Source organism: Taudactylus pleione, unplaced genomic scaffold, assembly GCF_031769625.1.
Source record: "Taudactylus pleione unplaced genomic scaffold, aTauple2 ptg000347l, whole genome shotgun sequence".
NCBI classification, from domain to species: domain Eukaryota; kingdom Metazoa; phylum Chordata; class Amphibia; order Anura; family Myobatrachidae; genus Taudactylus; species Taudactylus pleione.
In genome coordinates, this window is record NW_028284748.1 from 594,625 (window position 1) to 615,823 (window position 21,199).

The following is a 21,199-nucleotide window of genomic DNA, read 5'->3' on the forward strand; positions in this document are numbered from 1 at the left end:
AGGACGAGTGTAGAGGGAGTATAGTCTAAGGCCCTCATTCAGAGTCGATCGCAAGAAGTGATCGCTCACTCTGAATGAGGGCAGGCACTTCTTGTTTTGAAGTGCTGCCTCCAGGTCGCAAGCTAAGCTGTGGGTTACCACCCACAGCTTAGCATGCGATCAGGGTGTTGGTCGCAATGGTCATCACCATCGCGACTAACGACCAGACCCTAAGGTTGGGTCTGGGCAATCATAAGCCCCAGGGAACTTCCTGCTCTGTTTGAGTAAGAAGTTCCCCACTGACATCATCAATGTCGTCAGTGGGGCCGCCCCCAAATGGCAAGCGTTCCGACTGGAACGCCTCCGTTTGGCCGGGCACGCCCCCGGCCCGCCCAGCAAACGGGTGAGCTGTCACTCAACATCAACAGCTCACCCAGTCTACTACGAGACCCCTAGCGATGGAGCGTCCATCGCTAGCCGGGTCTCGTGCATGTGCACGATGGAGCCGGCTCCGTCGCGCACATGCTCTGTGGGGACCATCAACCCGGTTGCGAGCGCATCGGCGCTTGGGACCGGATCTGAATGAGACCCTAAGTCCTAAGTGCACATAAAATCAAATTAAGCATACTTGGCATTAGTCATAGTAAGAAGAAGGAGTTGTAGGGATATGGGGCGAGGAGTCCCAGGAAGGACAAGAAAGGTTAGACACACAATAGGGATACAAATAAAATGTAACAAGCCCATATAAACAACAGAGCAACATCAAAGCAATATATAAACAGGATATCTAAAAGTACAAGGTGGATAAAGGCACGTCATCACCCATCTCTTATATCGCCGGGAGCATTATAGGCTAGGCACGTAACTAATGAAAACACCTATCGGGTTGCATATGAGTAGGAAAAACTGTTCTGTCTTCTGGGAAATTACATAAAGTGGCCCCAAAACTTTAACTTGAAATACAAATAGTAACATTTATGTAACAAAGGTAATAGTATGGACCTATATGTGAGCTCACGTGGACCATTTATCTCAAAGACCAGAGCCCTCTTCAAAACCCATGTCGATGATAGACCATGTAGCCTTCAAAGCATCAACGGCGGTCTACAGAGGGTAATCTTCATAAAAATAGAACAGAGAAAAGGGAGTGGATTTCGGTATCTGGAATGGTGTGTGAGGTTTACCCAACTGTATGCCATTCCTGGGACGGGGCTTTACGGGGTGGGGAGGTGTTGACAGGAGGAGAATGCTGTGGAGGGGTTGAGGATCGAGAGATTCAAACGTCGAAGCAATTGTAGGGCTTCATCATATGTCTTGGCAGCCAAAACTTTGCCATCAGAACAAACTTGGAGGGCAAAGTGGAAGCCCCAAGGATACTTAATGTTATGGTCTCAGTGTCTTGGTAATATCTTTCATTTCCTGAAGTCTTGCCAGAGTGATGGGGGAAAGATCTTGAAAAAGAAGGAGCGTGGATCACTCAAAAGTGATGTTGGAGGATAGTCTGGATTTTGTATAGAACTGGTTCTTTTGCCGAATAATAATGTAGTCTCAGAATTACATCTCTAGGGGTGTTAGCGTCCAGGGATCTAGGGCGAAGTGCTCGATGAGCCCTGTCTAAGAGCAACAGATCATCTGGACTGGAGGGAGCAAGGACCCGAAAAAGGCGGAGAAGATAGTCCATTAGATGGGCGGATTCCACAGATTCAGGGATGTTGCGAATCCAGAGATTGTTCCGGAAGCCTCATCTAAATCTTCCTGTTTATCAGCCAAAAGCATCACATCCAATACGAATTTGGGTCACATCTTGTTCGTTGTTCGGACTCTTGTTGAAAAGCAATCGACTCTGGAGCCCAAAGTGACCACCTCTGTTTTAATACCAAAGAGGGCATCTTGGACTTCCATACGAATTGTCTTCTTAATACTTTTAATTTCAATGAGAAGCACCGCAATGTCAGCTTTCGTGGCTGGTGTTCAAGAGATTTCCTCATCAGAGTCCTTATCAGAGATCTCGTCAGTAGGTGAGGTATTAGAAGATGACAGTGTAGGGTTCCCTAAAATAACCAACTAGGTTGTGGGATCCTGCTTTTTTTCCCCCCCTTTAGGCATGATGATTGAGTCAAAGGAGAATGCTTGACCGTCAATACCAGTTGGAAAGAAGGGGAACTCTTAAGACATTATTAATATGCACAGGACTAGGCTCCTGGTATAATATTACATATCCTGCAGTGGATAAGCTGTAGATATGAACATATAAAAAGTGTAGTAATAGAAAAATACCACTAGATGAAGCTGTGGCTTCAGGATTGGCAGCAGCAGAAATGAGAAGTATAGCAAAAATATGCAAAACTTGACATATATGGAGGGCAGATAATATTCACCGGTCTCTGGTCAGGGGTGATTGATTGGTGGGTCCCCACAATTTTAGTGAGAGACTCTTTTATAGAGATGATGTCTTGGACTGTATGTGAACTAGTAATGGGTCTGTCACTTATCTAGGAGTTGAAGCTGCCCTTGTAAATTTGACAGCCAAGGTGGGGGGCAATGCAGGATGGTCAACTTCTGACCGGTAGGAACTCTGGAGGCAAAAAGTTTGATCCCCCAGGAAAAATTAGAGTTGGGACACTTCTGCTCCGGGGCTTCAAGACAGCGCTAGAAGGAGGCCACAGGGTCTCGTTAAACACAGCGGGCACCGGTGAGACTGGCAACAGATCTTCGGGTGCGGGCGGTAACTGTCGGCTGTGTGCTTGCCTCCGTACCGTCCAAAGTGGCCACAGGAGCGGGAGACAGCCGGCTGATCAGAATGCGGGTACCTCAGTCAACCAGGCGGTATCGAGAGTCCCGGCAATCACGTCCGTGCCCAGGTTAATGCAGTGTGTCCGCGGCGATCAGCAGGAGTTCAAGCAGCCACAGGCAGGATTCTCCACATCAAGCAGACGGGTAAGGGCACCACGGGAGACCGTAGGCATTCACTGCGCCGGTGGGGACAGAGTGAACCCACGAGGTAGTAAGTTCCAGCGCGAGGTAGGCTGCGCTCAGCTACTATGTGATCTCCTTCTTATTCCTGAATGGAGTTATCTAAAAAGGTTCCTCAGGTACTCCTTGGTTTAAATAGGATGCTATGTGGAGTATAGGGGACAGGGGTAACCCCAAAATAATAGCCAAAAGTCTGCATAAGTAGGAGCCTCAGAAAAACATGTCTGCTCTGTCAGGCAGTTAAGCCGCACCACCTTTGTGAGCATTTTTTATGTATTTAATGGTAAATCAAAGTAAGAAATTTATGTGCCAAGGGAGCCACCTTGTGCATCTGTATGATTTAAAAATAAAAATAAAAATTGTACATATGGAGGGGGTTTGGAAGTAGTAGTAACATAGTCATACAGAGGCTTGCGCAATAATAACTTACCTTATAAATAACATACCACTATGCCAGCAGCTTTGACCTGTGTTATCAAATGGTGGAATAATGGAGGGAACGCTCCATTTATTCCAGCAAAGTGTTTACTGTCTGACAGCTGTGACTATTTTCTTTACGAAATAAGAAAATAGAATAGGAAGGAGCCATAGCCAAGCTGCATTTGTCCTGAATAAGATATTCTTAAGGTAGTCCAGATAGCACATAAAAAAACCCTGAAGATTTTAACAAACTATTTTCATTTTGTTTTAATTGATCAGGTTTAAATATTATGAATACTCAGAAAACAAGTAACCCTATAGTAGCATGCACACTAGACGATATGCTCCCTGAGCGATATAGTCTAGTGTGTCCCCGGCAGGGTGTGCTCAATGTTCATGACATTGAGCACACCCGCTGAACGATATCATTAATTATATCGTTCAGCACCGGGCTCTCTCCCCTAGTCCCCAACATGCAGCAACCTGACGACATAGTCAGGTTGGCCTGCATGTTTACTTGATGAACGATGATGAAGAACGACCTGCGGGAACGCGCGTCGTCGTAATCGTTCGTCATTTTGATGTTAAAAATAGACGATAAAATGGACGACTGAACGATAACGATATCGTTCAGTCGTCCACTTTAATCGCCCAGTGTTTACGCACCATATGAATGTGGACAGGTTAAAATAGTTATAATTTCATGAAATCTTTTCTGTGCATATTGACTATAACCAGTATGAACAAATAGTTAAATAAAAGAGCTTTAAACATAAATAAAAAAATAATGTTTAGGTATGTTCACCCAGACTTCTAAATAATGAAGTCACCCTTACTCAGTGTTTCCTCCACTGAGGATATTTCAAAACAGTAATTTGTGCCATAATTCATTCAGTGGTGGTTCAGATGTCTCTAATACACTAAGGCTGGGTACACACCTAAACGACCGGCAATCGTGCCGATGTTCAGGGTGATTTGCCTTCACCCTGGACATCGCATGATTGCCGGTACACACTTAAAAGATTTAATGAAAGACTGAATGATGACTGTTCCGTCTTTCAGTAATATGCATGTCGCTGCATGCGATTTCGTGTGATAACGCATGAGACCGCGGTAGCGCACAAGTCGGGCATACACACTGCACAATATGGCAGATTGTCGTTCCGATCCGGCTAACTCAGCCCGATATCATGCAGGTGTTTATGCACCCTTAAGCCGGTATCCAATTAGCAGAAAAATGTTATCAGGACACAAAAAAAACAAAACAAAACAAAAACTGTTTTGCGCCGATTTTTTTCCGTCCGTGACCTTTGTTTTTCTCACGAAAAACACATAGGATCCCGCGAAAAGTCGCAGGAGATGCCAGCGTGCATTTTCCAAGCTAGGTGAGCCAGATGACATTTATACATACACTAATTAAATTATATACACACATTTATATAGAGTCAAGTACTGATGAGAAAGAAGGATGGAGATGGAGTTTTGACAAGTCCCTCGATAGTTATAATAGACACTAGGGGCTAGATATTCTGAGTAAATAGGAAAGTCTACATTTACAGGGTTTGGAAATTCAAAATTCTCATCCAACTATAACAGAATTTAAATAGTATAGAGAGCAATGTTTTAGCACCCTTCTGTCGATGCTAAACAACTTATCACGCATCAAGCAGTTTAGTTTAACATTTAGAATTAAAAAAAGAGCCAATACGCTATTTTGATGGTCAATTAGGTCGATTTAGACCCAATTGACTGCAAATGTGCATCTGGAACTGCACATACCACTGTTTGATCCGGATGTACAGGATATTGGGCGATTCAGATTGTAGATGTGGTGGTCAGACAATTAGGGCATGTCAGAATATGACCATGCTAATGTAAACTGGCCAGAGTGGTAGGGAGTGGAGATGCAGCCATAAAAATATATGTAGGCATACAGACTTGCTCAGCCCTATCGTTTGAACAGTGTATGGTCAGTTGTAGAGGAGTGGTACTGGCCCAGCTAACAAAAGCAATGCTTTTCATATAGCCAACTATAAAAGAACAAAATCCTATTTCAATGACCGTTGCAAGTAAAACAGCTATCAGAACTTACTCATTTTGTTCATTCCAAACCCTGCAGAGTCCATTCCCATTCCTAGAAAAGGAGAGGATGACTTATTACATAGTGCAGAATCCAGGAGAAAGACCAAAAAAAAATAAATAAAAAATAATAATAATAATAATAGCAGCATAGTTCAAGTTGAACTAAAAGAGGGGAACTGTATCCTGATCTCATATTACCAACTCCCTACATAGGGTTATTAATCCAAGCTGACATTCGCTTACGTGCCCAAGGCATGTGACTTATTAGAACTTTAATTTTTGTACACCTGATTAGAATTCTGATATAATTACATGAAAAGTTATACAGGAAAAAAAAAAAAAAGTAAAATACAAGTACTTTTGCAATTTTTCAAAGTACTTTGTCTGCATATTGGTGTCAGTATGGACAGGAGGGCACTACTACTTTTTTTTTTTTTTTTTAAATTCCAGGGATCTCTTCTCTCAGGCAGGAAGTTCATCGGCTTATCTTAAATATCACCGCCATTTGGGTACCACATTCTCAAACGGATTTTCTCCTCCAATCCCTACCAGATATTCCTCAAATCCACTCTAACAAGTTACTGGGCAGAAACTTGGAACATATTTCAATTATTGCTATTCCCCAGTAAAGTGTCCTCAATTTGGTTTATGCAGCTGGATTACCATGAGGCCCCGCCTCCTTTTTCATTAGGCCTATAGCATTTGTGAGTTATTGCACCCGAAGTTCAAGTCACCTGTGACCCTCTCGCTTTGTACCGACTGTTACATTACATTTATAAACTTGTCATTGACATAATTGACCTTCGTCTTCTGGTAAATGATTCTATTATTCTTGTGATGTTCAATTAGCAATTTTTGCATGTTTCGTACACCTAAGTGCTGCATTCTGGATTTCCACTCTTCTCCCCATTTTCTTTTCTGTAACCTTTCCCAATTCTACAGTTATACTTTATTAAAACGAATTTCAAAATAAAATAAAAAAAATGAATAAATGCATTGATGTACCTTACCTCCAGGACCCCCCATGCTTGAGCCTCTGAGATTGTTCATATCTATGGGCTGACCACCAGGTCCAAGGCCCATTCCAATGCCACTAAGGCCACCTGTAAGAACATAATATATAAATGCACATTACAGATTTATGTGTTGAAGGGAATAGTCTTCAGATACCTAAATTAAAAAGCACTATCATTGCGCATTTATACCTGTACCTTCTGATTACTTTACATTTAGTATCTTTTACCTGAAATTAGAGATTGTGCAATTCTTGTACTCCTCCTTCTGCCTATGCCACCCAAGCTTCACAGCAACCAGACACTGTTGTTCTCATCTGCTGCAGAGGCCATAAGGCGCAGCAAATCAGCACTACAGAGATTCCAGCTGAACCAGCAAGCTGACAAAGATCGCACCACTGTCATTCAGCTCCACCCTTGTAAAACCAATTTAATGAACACTTCAAGGACAGAGCATATTCGGACGAGAGCCTTCCATTTTGTCTGCTTATTCAAAATCAAACTTTCTTACAGCAATTCTCCCATGTGCCATAACATGCTGTCACATTGCTACTCAGCACTTCTATTTGCTTCCCTATACAGCACAGCATTATCCATCTCATATGCAGGCTGATCATACCGGGGCTTGCATTGGAGACTTGCTGATTGCATTAAACTCTGTACAAAAGGGATTCAAAGATATCATCACTTTATAAACTGAACACCCCGGAACATCAAAAGGTCTCCATGAGGACTCTGGATTATTACAATATATTTTATAAATAGTAATTGTTTGATTTTCATTGCATTTACTTTGTGCTCCATCGTAGTAGCTTACTTATATTATATCTGCTAAGATATAGGTGATTACAGTATTAAATATTCATTATTTGGTTCTTGGTACTATTGAATTTACTCAAAGTTTTATTAATTTTGCATTGTTCGTTTTTACACATGGCTAAAGTCTAATGTTTTTCACTTGGTTTCACATTGAATGAGTGCAGCACTGTCTTTCCATTTTTGTAGATTTACATTTCTTGCATTGCAACCAATGTTTAGCGGCTTGGTTCATTCTATATTGCACATTTATTTCTATATTGCACATTTATTTTTCATTTATATTTGAGGATTTTAAGTTATAGTTCCACTCCAGCACCTTGGGTGCACTGTTCTTTGATTGTGCAAGACTATCTTATTTTGAATGGTCTGCAGACCCTTAAGATATTTGTCTACTTTTATATTTCCCAAGGAGCTATATTGCTAGAGCGCACCTTGTCTTCACAAAGTAGCTCTGTCCAGCTATGCTTTACTTCTAACAAATCTATATCGTCATATATAGATTACCTTCTGGAGTCCAGAAAGGCTCTTATTTAGCATCACCTAGACGGAGTCCAGGTGGATTTCCGCCAGTTGATGACCCACCCTTGAGACTGTACCAAGTCCACTGAGACAGATGTGATCCCTTAAGCACATCTGGTGACTGGGCCAGGAGAAGTAAATCATCCAGATTGGTAGTAGAATCCTGGAGAAAGAATACTGCCCTATGACTCAAAGTCCAGGGGTAAAAAGGAGTGAAAATTAGAAATTTGTGACCTGGGGGCTGCCGTAGAAGGAAGGAAGAAAAACTGTCCTGGCCGCTGCCTCCATAGCCACGATTTTGTCTAATTCAACACCAAAAAGAACCTCCCTCGAAAAGGGAAGCGCTTCTTAGAGTCTGCGTTGTGGCCAGGTTCAAAGCCAGAGGGCTCTCCTGGCTGCAACAGCAGAAGCCGACACTTTAGAGGTTAGAACACTAGTGTCAATGGCCGCCTGGCCAAGATAGGAGCCTGCTTCCCTGAGATGATCAACCATAGATAACTCATTTCAACATCAGAGGAAATAGAGACATTATCCTCACGATCTGATGAAACCTCAGAGTCGGATTCATAACCAGACAGGGGTGTAGAATTATCATTCCTAATCTGCTTGCGCTTGGACAGACTGTCCTTGTCCAGCATCTATTTGAGAGATGTAGACTCCTGCACCAAACATTGCACCGACCGAGCGATTGGACCCATGGAGGTTCTGCAGCAGCATATTGTGAATCTTTACTCACTCACTGGTGTGCTTCACTGGGGTGGCTGGCCTTCACCGGCTTTTTGGGGGTTCTGCACCCCGGACTCTGACCAAGTGCAAGGGACCTTCAGTATCAGAAACGCCGTGACGCGGCCCGGAGGCTTAGCCATATCTTTGCAAATATATGCAACTGAGATCTCTGAAATTTCTACCAACATGTAGTTTTTCAAATCTTATTGCTGATTTAATTCTGAGTGCTGGGGGGTTTACTTTTTTTGTTTTGCGTACTGTGAATCTCCCTGAGCAGGTAGAAAACTCGCGACCTGGCCCACACCTGTAAAGAGACTAGCATGAGTGGGAGGCCTGGGGGTTGCAAGCTGAATTACTAACTGCGGCATTTTCTGTATAAGTGCAGAAGCCCATGCCGGTTCCTGATTGGAAGCTGTGGCCAAAATCTTTATAAACACAATTTAAAAAAAGCCAAGGAGAAATTCTATAAAAAACTTTTCCTACGGTTTATAAGCAAAACTGCTGACCAACTGGAATATATTTTATAGAATATGGCATTAATCCTATTTTAAGGATGGTTTACTAACACTTTTGCTTTATCCAATGTAATATTTAGACAGTAACTTTCTCCCAAAAGGACACAGTTGTTTACACTACTGCAAACTCCAGCCCAGTGCGGCAGTAATGCTAATAACTGCTGCACCACTTTGCAGAATATCCTCCCAAATGCTTAGTTTGGTAGGGAGTAAATGTGTTAATAGTATTTGTTGGTAGATCTTCCAAATTAAAATAAAATATGATTCTAATAAAGAAGTGCAAACTTAAAGAAAGAATGTTACTAGAGACTTTGTAACTTACGTGGAAGTTGTGGCGGTCGATCTGCATACAGGTCTCCTTTAGGCATTGCTTTGTCATCCTACAATCATAAACAAGTTAGAAAGCCTGCATTAATGAAATGCAAAAACACTACTTACTTTCAATACACTGGGAAAAAAAACAAAAACAAACCTCAAAATAAAAGTAAACTACCATGTTTAAGAGAAGATACTGCGTAAGGGCATACTTTAAAAGAGGTGAAGGAAAAACGAGATATGGTAAGAACTTACCTTTGTTATCTCTGTTTCTACGAAGTCCATAGGGTTGACCTTGGGGTATAGGTTGGGAACCAAATCGGGCATCCCGCAATTAAAGCTTTCAGCTCCCAGGATGCACTGGGTCCACTCTCCCTATAACCCCGCCCCCAAGCCAGAGGCACCTCAGTTTGTAAGTAGCCAAAGGCCGGAGGAGGAAAGAAAGACTTTGCTGCTTCCAGGATGCACTGGGTCCATCCTCCTATATACCCCGCCCCCAGCCACAGGCACCTCAGTTGGTAAGTAGCAAAAGCCGGGGGAGATAAAAACAGAGAGAAGGAAGACTGGAACACACAAGAACCATACTCACAGAGAAGGAGACGGGAAACCGGTGACCAGTAACACAGCCCATATGAAGCCATGTGAGTCAGGGCGGGCGACCTGTGGACCCTATGGACTTCGTAGAAACATAAAAGTTCTTAACATCTCTTGTTTTCTACTTCAGGGTCCATAGAGTTGACCTTGGGGATGTCCCAAGGCAGTCCTTATAAGGGTGAGAAGAATCAGTCGCCCAAAGGAAGCATCCTGAGAGGCAAAGGAAACCAGTGCATAGAACCTTATAAAGGTCTGGACAGAAGACCACATGGCCACCTTGCAAGGCAGAACAGCCGAGGTGCCACAGCGAGCCGTCCACGAGGGGCCCACAGCCAGAGTAGCATAAGCATCAACAGAGACAGAAAGGCCTTCCTATGTATAGGCCCCTGAGATAGGCATACGAAGCCATCCAGCCAATATCTGTTTATTGGTAGGCCATCCTTTCCTGTGAAATCCATAGACCACAAGTAAGGAGTCTGATTTCCTGACCACGTAAATCCTGAGAGGCCGGACCACAGTCAATGAGGCCACCCCAGCCGATAGGACTGGAGACTGAAATGTCGGTACAAGAAGTTCCTGAATAATATGGAACTCAAAAACCACTTTAGGAAGAAACAGGGCAAGTTCGACTCACAATCCTGTCTTGGTGAAATATCCAGAAGAGGGATCCCCATGAGAATGCTCCCAATTCCGACACTCTCCTGAAGATGCAAACGCCATAAGAAAGATTCTAAGCCATAAACCACGTAAGGGCTATCAAAACTAGTGGTTCACATGAAGGCCCCAGGAGGGCACAAAGAACCACTGCCAAATCCCAAGGAGCCCCTAGGAGGGATAAAGGGAGGTAGAATCCAGGGAACACCCAGAAGGAAGGCCTGGATACCTGGGAGTGGAGCAATTCTACATACGAACCATACTGACAGTGCAGAGACGCACACTTTCTGGGAGGCCAGGCGGAGGGCTAGACCCAAGCCAGCTGGAAGGAATGCCAGAACTTCTGGAAATCCTACACACCTGAGGATCGTAGCTACAGGTACGATACCATAAGATTTATGTATGCCACATTTTGAGGTAGATCCCAGCAAAAGCTGGCCTACTAGCTCTAAACATCCCGATGATGACAGAGCCAGAGAAGCCTTAGGACCACAGTAGGGACGCAATCAAAGACAAACGATCCAGGTCCAGGGAAAGGCAAGGACCCTGAGACAACAGGTCTGGATATTGAGGCAGCAGGAACGGAGTGTCAATGGAGGGACTCCGAAATTCTAAGTACTAGTGATGTCTGGGTCAATCTGGACCCACCAGCAGGACAGTACCTCAGTCTTGATTGAACTTCCGAAGAACTTGAGGAAGAAGGGAGACCGGAGGAAACAGATACACAAATTTGAAGGACCACTTCACTGACAACGCGTCACCGAAGGATGCTTCAGTACCTCTAGTTCTGGACCCTAACACCAGCAGTGTGTGAGTCAGGAGGCCATGAGGACCACCTGTGGGAGGCCCCCTCTGCTCACTAGAAGTTGAAACCTCTCTTGGAGAAAAGACCAGTCCCTGGAATGCACGTTGTGACGGCTGAGGAACTCCCGGAATGAACACTGCAGAGATGGCTGGGAGGAGACCCTTGGTCTGTGCCTGAATGTGTGACACTTCCGTCATAGCTGCCCAACTACGAGTGTCTCCTAGATGTAAGCCACTAGTTGTGACATTGTCGGACTGAACCTTTACAGGTTTACCGTGAAGTGTGTGTTGGGCCAGAGCGAGGGCCCAAGACAGCTTGATGTTCCGATAAGTTGATTGGCAGGGCAGAATCCACAGACGTCCAACTGCCCTGAAAGGAGTGTGGACGGTCACTGCGTCCCAGAGACTGGCATCCGTAGCAAGGATTACCCTCGATGAGATGGCCATAGCCACCCAGATAGAGACAGACACATCCCTCCGGAGAGAGCATCATCGTCTGAACAGTGGTCCGATGGAGAAACCCGTTCCATCTGTAGAGGATCAGTTTTTGCCTGGAATGGAACTGAGCATATTCCAAACTTCCGAAGGTAGACACCCTGGATTCTGGAACCCGCATTACAGAGTATAATGACAATTGACGACTGTATAGACATCTGCGTACTCGTAGTTGAAGAGTGGAGATCTTGTCTGACGTCAGAAGGATTCTCCGATTCTGAGAATCCAGCAGGGCTCCCAGATGAATCATACCCTGTGAGGGACTCAGGGAGGACTTTTTCCCAGTTGACTAACCATTTGTGCTTGTGAAAGAAAGCAATGGTTAACTGGAAATGGCCTTAAAGTACCTTGGTGATCCTGCTAAGAGCAGGAGGTTGTCCGGATACAGGAGCAGTCGGATACCCCAAACAGGTGGGCTGTCATAAAGGCCATACATCTGGTAAACCCTGGTGGGGCTGTGGACAGTCCAAAGGGCAGAGCCTGAAAATTGGAAGTGTTGCTGTGGCACAGCAAACCTGAGCTAACGCTGATGAGAGGGCTCTATAGGTACCTGTAGGCACGTGTCCTGAATATCCAGCGATACCATAAAGTCCCCAGGTTCCATAGCTCGGATGAAGCGTAGGGGTTCCCTTCTGAACCTAGGCACCTTTAGGAATTGGTTCAGGGATTTGAGATAGAGGAAAAGCCAATGAGGACCATTCGGCCTCTGCCCCAGAAAGAAAGTAGAATAACCAGTCCCTCGCTGATAGCGCGGAGCTGGCATAATTACCCCTGCTTACCACAAGGACTGTATAGCTTTCTGGATTTGCAAGGCCTTGTTCGTGTCTGAAGAAGGGCCTGTGTAGCAAAACATGTGGGGAGGCCGTCTGAGCAATGAGAGGGCGTACCCGTGAGAGACTTCAACCCTTACCCAAGCATCCGTGGTGACTTCACACCAGCACTGGGCAAACTGAAAGAGTCAGTATCTCACTCTGGGATCCCCCAGATGAAGACCTGTCCCATCAGGCTGAAGGTTTATCCTTAGGTTTAGAGGCAGGGCGTCTGGATGTTCTGGTCTGTTCGGTACAGTGTATGGCGGCCGACAGCCTAGGAAAAGACTGGCCTTTAAGCTGTCCCTGAGGACAAAAAGACTCAACAGATTTAGTCCAAAGCCTTGTAGTGGGAGTAGCTGAAGGCGAAAATTTACCGAGTGATACTGCCAACTTTGCTACAATCTGGTCAACGTCAGGACCAAACAAGATCTCCCCAATATAGGGTGTCCATTTTAAGGCCTATCTTGGAGTCCACCTCTGCCATCTATGAGCACAGCGACAGGGTACTGTGGCGGATACAGTCGTAGCCGAAACCCTGAAGGTTAGGAGACTGGCATCCACTGTTACTTCAACATATGAAACTGCATTTTAAATGTGAGCAACAAAAGGTATTTGATACCCAGAAGTTTTTGAGGGGAAAAAGCTCTTCAAATGCATCAGCCCAGCACTCAATAGCATTAGTCACCCATGCGATAGCCATGTTTGGACGGGCAACAGTCCCTGAAAGAGTATATTGATTTCAGGCAAAGTTACCACCTACGGATCCATAGAATCCGTCCGGGCAAGGATGGGAGGCGTAGTAGCGCTCTTAATCAAACAAGTAACATGAGAATCCACCCCAGGAGGTGATTCCTATTACGTGCTATGACCCTCAGGGAATGGGAAACATGAGGGCAAACGCTCTTGTGATACCTCTTATCTGGCAATTGTCAGACCCCCGCCATGTGATCCACCCGCTGGTCAGAGAGGGGGAAAACAGCTGAAGACACTTTAATACTTAACTGAGGGTGATTTGATTTAAGTGCAGGTTCAACATCCTCTAGGCCTAGGATGGACATGACAGCCAGCACCAAAGCAGGGATAAAAATACTTGAGTTAGGCTCCCCCTCGTGTGAAGGAGTCAGATACATGATCCAGTGCACCCTTGGCTGACGATCTGTGTTAGACAGCAGTACAGACTGGGAAGTAACCACAGGACGTTTATTACGCCACTTTGTGTTTCGTAGAAACGACATCCACCCAGGGTGGCTGTTGTGGTAATCCCTGCAAGGGAAATGAGACTGTTGTGATACCTGAAGGAATTTGAAAAACCCCGGTAGGGAGCGGTAGTCTGTCACATGGGGTAAACCACAATAACTGCGAGATACCCCGAGAGGGAAGGGTAGCATGTTGAAGCAACCCCAAGTGGGTTACAACTATGGGGCCGCCAGGCTATCCGCAATGGAGGCCAGGGTCTTGAGAAACAAACCGCCCAAGGGGGATCCTGCAAGGGGCCCGGCACCTCATACACAACCCTTTCAGAGTCAAATCCTCCGTACTCACACCTGCAGCACATGACTGGCAGAATAGCAAAAATGGGTGCAGTATCGTGCTCTATTTCCTGGTCAGACATATCTGACTAACCACCATCGTGGAAATATCAAGCAGCGCTATACTAATCCTGACTAACGCTAAGATTAGCTGCAGGGACCCATTATCAGCATATGCAACACAGTTCCATCTAAAATATGGCAACGTGCCGCACGCAACAGTATGTGACAAATCTCACAAATATTGACAAGTATATACATGTGAGGTCTCAGAACCACCCTAAGTACACCTGTATTAGGGATATACACTGACAGGTGAGAGAATAAAGCACAGTCAGTCAGCACTAGCATAAGTCACCTATAATGCAGAAATAAATATTATATATATATATATATATATATATATATATATATATATATATATATACACACACACACACACACACATATAAACATTACATATACTGCAAATGTCGCTACATTCAACTGCCCAGATTCAGTGTCTGGGAAGGCTATAGCGCTGTGTACACTGACCTAAATGGTGAGGTACACAGGGGGACTGGACTCACTGTCATCCTAGGAGTTCTCTGCTGTACCATAGAGGAAATGGCCGCCTGGAGACCTCAGATGAAGCGTGGCCCACTGAGGAAGCAGCTCAGGGACACCAGACCATGCTCTGGAAAGGGGGAGGAGCCTCTAGACAGGGAAGGCTGCCTCCCCTGGTTAGCAATTAACCCCCGGGGCGCCGGTTCCCGCTGCCAGCTTAACTCCCTGGTGGTCTAGCAGTTATATGGGGTATGCCTCCGCAGGGTGGGAGCCCGCCGCCGCTGCTAGAGCCTCCGGTCTGTCCCCAGAGACCGGAGGCAGGAGACTGCAGGATACACACGTGGGTCACCGCTCTTACCTGTCCCAGTCGATCCGGCTGCAGCCTTGGGATACCTCCAGAGCCCAGCTAGTACGGACTCTGGGGTCCCGTCGCGATCCCCAGATCTGTACTGACATCAAGGAGCCGGCGGGGTGTAGGAGCGGCAGCTTGGACGTCAATGGACAGTCTGATGCTGCCGCTCTGAAGAGTTCCAAAATAAAATAAAAATGTACCAAACTCAAATAAAAGCTTAGGGGCTGTTAATCAGCCCCCCTGCGCATAAAGGCTGAGCACCAACTAACACTGAGGTGCCTCTGGCTTGGGGGCGGGGTTATAGGGCGAGTGCACCCAGTGCATCCTGGGAGCTGAAAGCTTTAACCTCGTGGTCAGCCCTGTGGACCCCCTATGGACCCTGAAGTAGAAACTTGGTTGGAACAAATACACCCAACTGAAAAAGCTACTACATGCAGTAGCACTCAAGCCCCATGTAGCCAGGGGAAACTGACTAAAAACTAACGTAGGTGGATGTAAAAGTTTTAAATTGTTGAGTGGAGCCATTAAACAATCAATGCTAGACTGTCACATGCGACTTCTGGAAATGTCCCCATTACAGGAACAGTTTTGTAAAGGGCATAACAATGCATTAAAAAGCTAGGAAGGAAGGGGGGGAAGGCGAGCAGATCCACTTGCTGTGGCCCTAACTTAACTGTCTCACATGCCTATCATCAATAGATACATATTACATCAGCCTACATAATGGCAGCCCCCAATGTTATAACGGTTTCTTATAAAGTCACTGTATTTGGCTGTTGGATTTAAAGGAAATAATGTGAACTTCAAAAACAGGCTTGCTTTGTATTTATTACACCTTTAAATAAAGTTGCAGAAACCGCGGCAGCCAGAATCAGAAAGGGCTTAAAAAAAAAATTCAAAATGGCACTTTTGAATAACTTTAATTAGATGGTTCCTATATATATATATATATATATATATATATATATATATATATATATAAATAATAATATATAAATATATATATAAAAATAATAATATATAAAATAATAATAATGGATAGAAATTTTTTTTTTTTTTAACACACACATCTATACATACATATAATAAACTTACCATTTTCACCATCATAGGTCTATCAAACAGCAACTGTCCATTGAACATCGCTATCAGACAGTCAAGGAAAGAAGTGTTTGCCGGAAGGCAAAATAAAACATGGAACCACCATTACCATTGCATTAACTAAATTGCTAGTCTATTTGTATACAGTATGTATAAATACACAGTGGTAGGAAAAAGTTTTGGCCACTTCCTGATTTTAAATTTTTACATATTTGTCAATGATTTTAGATCTGCAAACAAAATTGAACATAAGCCCAAGACAAATATAGGGGTTGATGTATTAAGCAGTGAAAAGAGTGGAGAGGTGCCTATAGCAACCAATCAGCTTTGAGGTAGCATTTATCAAGTACGTTCTAGAAAATTACAGGTAGAAGCCTTCTACATAGATGTAAGGCATTAATTTAGCTGCAAAATTATAGCTTAGGTTTTGACAGTATAAAATGGAGCAACTATAAGTTATATATTACATATTTAAGAACCATATTGTACAGTTCTGGGAGTATTTTCCACACAGGGAAGTATTCGCTGATTTCTTTCAAATATAGATCATGTCCTTTTTTGCATATTATCATTCTTTAGGAATTGTCAGTTCAAACACGTTTTTATTGATCATAGCAGTATATAAACTCTAGATCAACTGCGATATATCATAAGATAGTTCTGTGGGTAGTTCCCCTTGTTTAGAGGTTATCCTATAGAGCTACAGATGTGTCCACATACATCTATCCTCCGTGCATTATGTCGCGTTACACATAGGGTGAGAGCCGTGTGACTTGGTAGCACAGAGCGTCTTTTTTCCTTAACATGAGTCTTATTTGCAAAGCGAATGCGGTTAGATCTGCATGCGAAATGTTACATTACAGTGTCAGCTGCCACATATCCATTTGATCAGCAGAAGCTGCTTGAGCATCCTATTTGCATCAGTCTGCGCGTAAGACACACGAAAACACGCTCTGCACTACTGAGTAATGTCACAGCATGGCACGACTAGAAGGGCTGGGTATGGGAGACTGGCAGTCGGGATGCCGCCTGTCAAAACGCAGACAGCGGCATCCCGATGCTCAGAATCCCAACAGAGGCTCTGTAAGTATACTAACCTTCCCCTCTTCACCCCCCTAACCCTCCCCACTTAGTGCCTAAAGCAAATCCTCCCCTGCATGGTGCTTAAACCTAACCCCCCTCCCTCCCACACCTAAAAGTCAACCCGGCGCACTATACTCACGTTTGGGATGCCAGCTGTCGGGATTCCGGAGTCAGCATCTCAACTGATGTCGGGATTCCAGCACCTGAATTTCGACAGCTGGCATCACGCGAACTGGCCAATTGACTACATCCCGTTTAGCGAGCAAGGAGGCTAAATCTGCGTGTTCACATCTATCTTCAATTCAGATTGAATATTAATATGTGTAGTATAAAGAGATAATTTTTTTTATTGTGTCTGATTAGCCTTGTATGTAATTTGGCATGCAATATTTACCACACTGGTTATTATGTTACTTGACTGCACATATCCTCAGTAGTTTTAAATAGCGATCGGGTGAACTAAAGCACAGTATTTGCTGTGCACTGTATTGTTAAATAGAAATGTAATTATCTTATTCATCTAACGTTTTTATCCATGTTTACCAGTTTGCTGTGATATAGTACAAATGAGCGCGCACACAAACTTTAATGAACATTGATTAAAGCATTTATGTAAATATAATAAACAGTGGGAATCACATTTTATTTTTAATTCACATTTCGCTGACATTTTTGCATGTGTACTTAGGTTTTAATATTTAGCTGTTTTTTGTCTAATCATTGGATACATCAACCCCCAAGTGTAATTTCATTTATTGAAGGAAAAAGCACTATCCCACACCAACGGTCCTTGTATGAAAAGTAGAGATATGGTAAGAACATACCCTTGTTATCTCTTTCTACGAGGTCCATAGGGTCCACAGGGTGACTTTGGGGTATAGGTGATGCAGAGTCATTCGGGCACCTTACGCAGTAAATTTTTCTCCAAAGATGCAACAGGTCTCCCTCTATACCCCGCCCCCGGAAGCTCCTCAGTAACGTAGCAAGCCAAAGGCCGGAGGAGGAGGATAAAAGAAGAAAGTCTGGAACACATTAGAATCACATTCTCACATAGGAGACTGAAAACCGGTGACCAGAGCGAAGCCCAACTGAAGCACAGGTGCATCAGGGCGGGTGCCCTGTGGGCCTCGTAGAAGAGATAACAAGGGTAAGTTCTTACCATAACACTACTTTTCTACTTCAGGATCCATAGAAGGTCCACAGGGTGACCTTGGTGATTCCCCAAGCAGTACCTTCAAGGGCGGGGACGCTCCTGTGCAGAAAGGAGAATCCGCCGCATGAAGGAAGCCTCCTGAGTGGCAAAGGTATCAAAAAAGAGTAATACCTCAAGAAGGTCTGGACAGAAGACCACGTGGCCGCCTTACAAAGCTCAACAGCTGAGGCACCACAACGAGCTGCCCACAAAGGACCTACAGAGTAGAATGAGCAGTAACAGAAGGTGGCACTGGAAGGCCCTCATGAGTGTAAGCCTCAGAGATTGCCATGCAAAGCCACCTAGCCAAAAAGTTTGTTTATTGGCTGGCCAACCCTTCTTGTGGAATCCGTAGAGGACAAAAGGAGGGACTTTCGAAGGGAACTGGTACGATCCACATAAATCCTGAGGGCACGTACCACATCCAATGAGGCCTCACCTGCCGAAAGGTCTGGGGAATTAAAGGCTGGCACAATAATTTCCTCATTAATGTGGAAACTAGAGACCACCTTAGGAAGGAACCCAGGGCGAGTTTGAAGCACTGCCCTGTCCAAAACTGAAATGGGGTACGACAAGAGCCCCCAAATCGGAAACTCTTCTGGCAGAAGCAATGGCCAGAAGAAAAACAAACTTGGCAGTAAGCCATTTGAGGTCCACTGAGCCCAATGGTTCAAAGGGAGGGCCCTAAGGACAACAGCCAAATCCCAATGCGCTACAGGAGGGACAAAGGGAGGCTGGATTGAAGGACCCTTTGCAGAAAGGTGCAGATGTCAGGAAGAGAAGCAATCCTTCACTGGAATCACACTGAACAGGGCCGCGTTAATTGACCTCCAGTATAGCAAGGCGGCAACCATGGTCCAAACCTGCCTGCAGAAAATCCAACACCCTGGATATCCTAAACACCTGGGGGGTCATAATTTTTTGGAAGACACCATTCAAAATAGGTATGCCATACTCTGTGGTAAATTCTAGCAGAAGCAGGTTTACGTGCTCTGAGCATGCTGATAACCACAGAGCCGGAAAAACCTTATGAGGAATGTCTCAAGAGCCACGTCATCAAAGACAGACGTCCCAGATCTGGGTAGAGGCAAGGACCCAGAGACAACAGATCCGGACGTTGAGGCAACAGCCACAGAGTGTCGATGGAAAGACTCCGGAGATCTGAGTACCATGGACGTCAGGGCCACCACAGCAGGACTGTACCTCCCTCTTGTTTGAACTTTCTAAGAACATGAGGAAGAAGGGAGAACGGAGGAAACAGGTACACAAACTGGAAGGTCCACTTGACTGACAGAGCGTCCACCAAGAGAGCTGTGGCGTCTCTTGTCCTGTAACATCGCCGATATGGCTTGTAGAGGACCTTCCGCCCATGTCTGAATGTGTAACAGCTGCCTGACTTCGCGTTCCTCCTTGACTGTTTAGGTAAGCCGTTGTCTGTCTGCACTTGCACAGGTTTTCCGTTACGCAGCAGCCTGGCTTGTTGTAGGGCCCTGAAAACTGCCCAGAGTTCCAATATGTTGATTGGTAGCGTAGATTCCTCTGCGGTCCACCTTCCCTGAAAGCAGTGTGGACCTGTCACTGCGTCCCAACCTCGAAAACTGGAGTCAGTCGTCAGAAGGACCCAGTCCGAAATCCAAAAAGGACGCCCCCTGGTGAGGTGGAACGTCTGTATATGATGGGTAAGTCCGTCCCCCTTGGAGAAGGTCGATTGCTGCAGAGGCCGGGAATGAAACTGGGCATACTCCATGTCGAACGTCGACACCATAGATCCCAGTAACTGCATTGTTGAGTGGACTGACACTGATTGTGAAGGCATCTGTTTACACGCGTCTGCAAAGTGGAGATCTTTTAAACGGTCAGAAAAATCCTTTGCAGTTGTGAATCCAACAGGGCTCCCAGATGCAGCATCCTTTGAGAAGGCATCAGTGAGGACTTCTTCCAATTGACCAACCACCCGTGTACCTGGAGCACAAATATCATTAGCTGCAAGTGGAGGTGAAGCACCTCTGGGGACCCTGCTAGCAATAAGAGGTTGTCCAGGTATGGAACCAGGCAGGTCGCCTGCAGCCGCAGATGGGCTGCCGTTACCACCATAACCTTTGTAAACACCAGAGGTGCAGTTGCAAGGCCAAACGGCAGAGCCTGAAACTGGAAATGTTGTTGTGACAGCAAACCTCAGAAAACGTTGGCAAGTTAAAACAAAATCGGAATATGCAGGTATGCATCCTGAATATCCAGGAATACCATAAAATCCCCAGGTTCCATAGCCAGTATAATTTTGAGCGTAGGGTTTCCATCCTGAACCTGGGTACCCTGAGGAATTTGTTCAGGGACCTGAGATTGAGAAAAGGACGGTAAGAACAGTTTGGTTTCTGGACTAGAAAAAGGTTGGAATAATGAGCCGCTCCCCTTCAGGACCAGTACAATGACCCTTGCCTGCATCATGGATTGTACCACCTCTTGAATAGCCAAAACCTTGTCCAAGTTTTTCAGAAGTCCTGTGCAAAAAAATTGATGGGGAGGACTTCTGTGGAAGGAGAGGGCGTACCCCAGAGAGACCACTTCCCTCACCCAGGAATCCGTGGTAGTCTGACACCAGTACTGGATGAACTGAAGAAGTCGGCGCCCCACCCTGGGGTCCCCCAGGAGGAGGCACGTCCCGTCAAGCAGAGGGCT

General features: G+C 45.0%; 1 protein-coding gene across 1 annotated transcript in view; it reads right to left on the reverse strand.

Annotated features, from left to right (window-relative positions):
* LOC148508739 (heterogeneous nuclear ribonucleoprotein M-like) overlaps window positions 1–21,199 on the reverse strand; it is a 105,388-nt gene that overhangs the window by 48,419 nt on the left and 35,770 nt on the right. The window contains exons 5-8 of the mRNA XM_088444078.1: window positions 16,243–16,292; window positions 9,369–9,426; window positions 6,465–6,557; window positions 5,465–5,506 (exon numbers count right to left, since the gene is read on the reverse strand). Coding sequence (XP_088300204.1) covers window positions 5,465–5,506; window positions 6,465–6,557; window positions 9,369–9,426; window positions 16,243–16,292 — 243 coding nt within the window. The remainder of the gene's footprint in view (window positions 1–5,464; window positions 5,507–6,464; window positions 6,558–9,368; window positions 9,427–16,242; window positions 16,293–21,199) is intronic.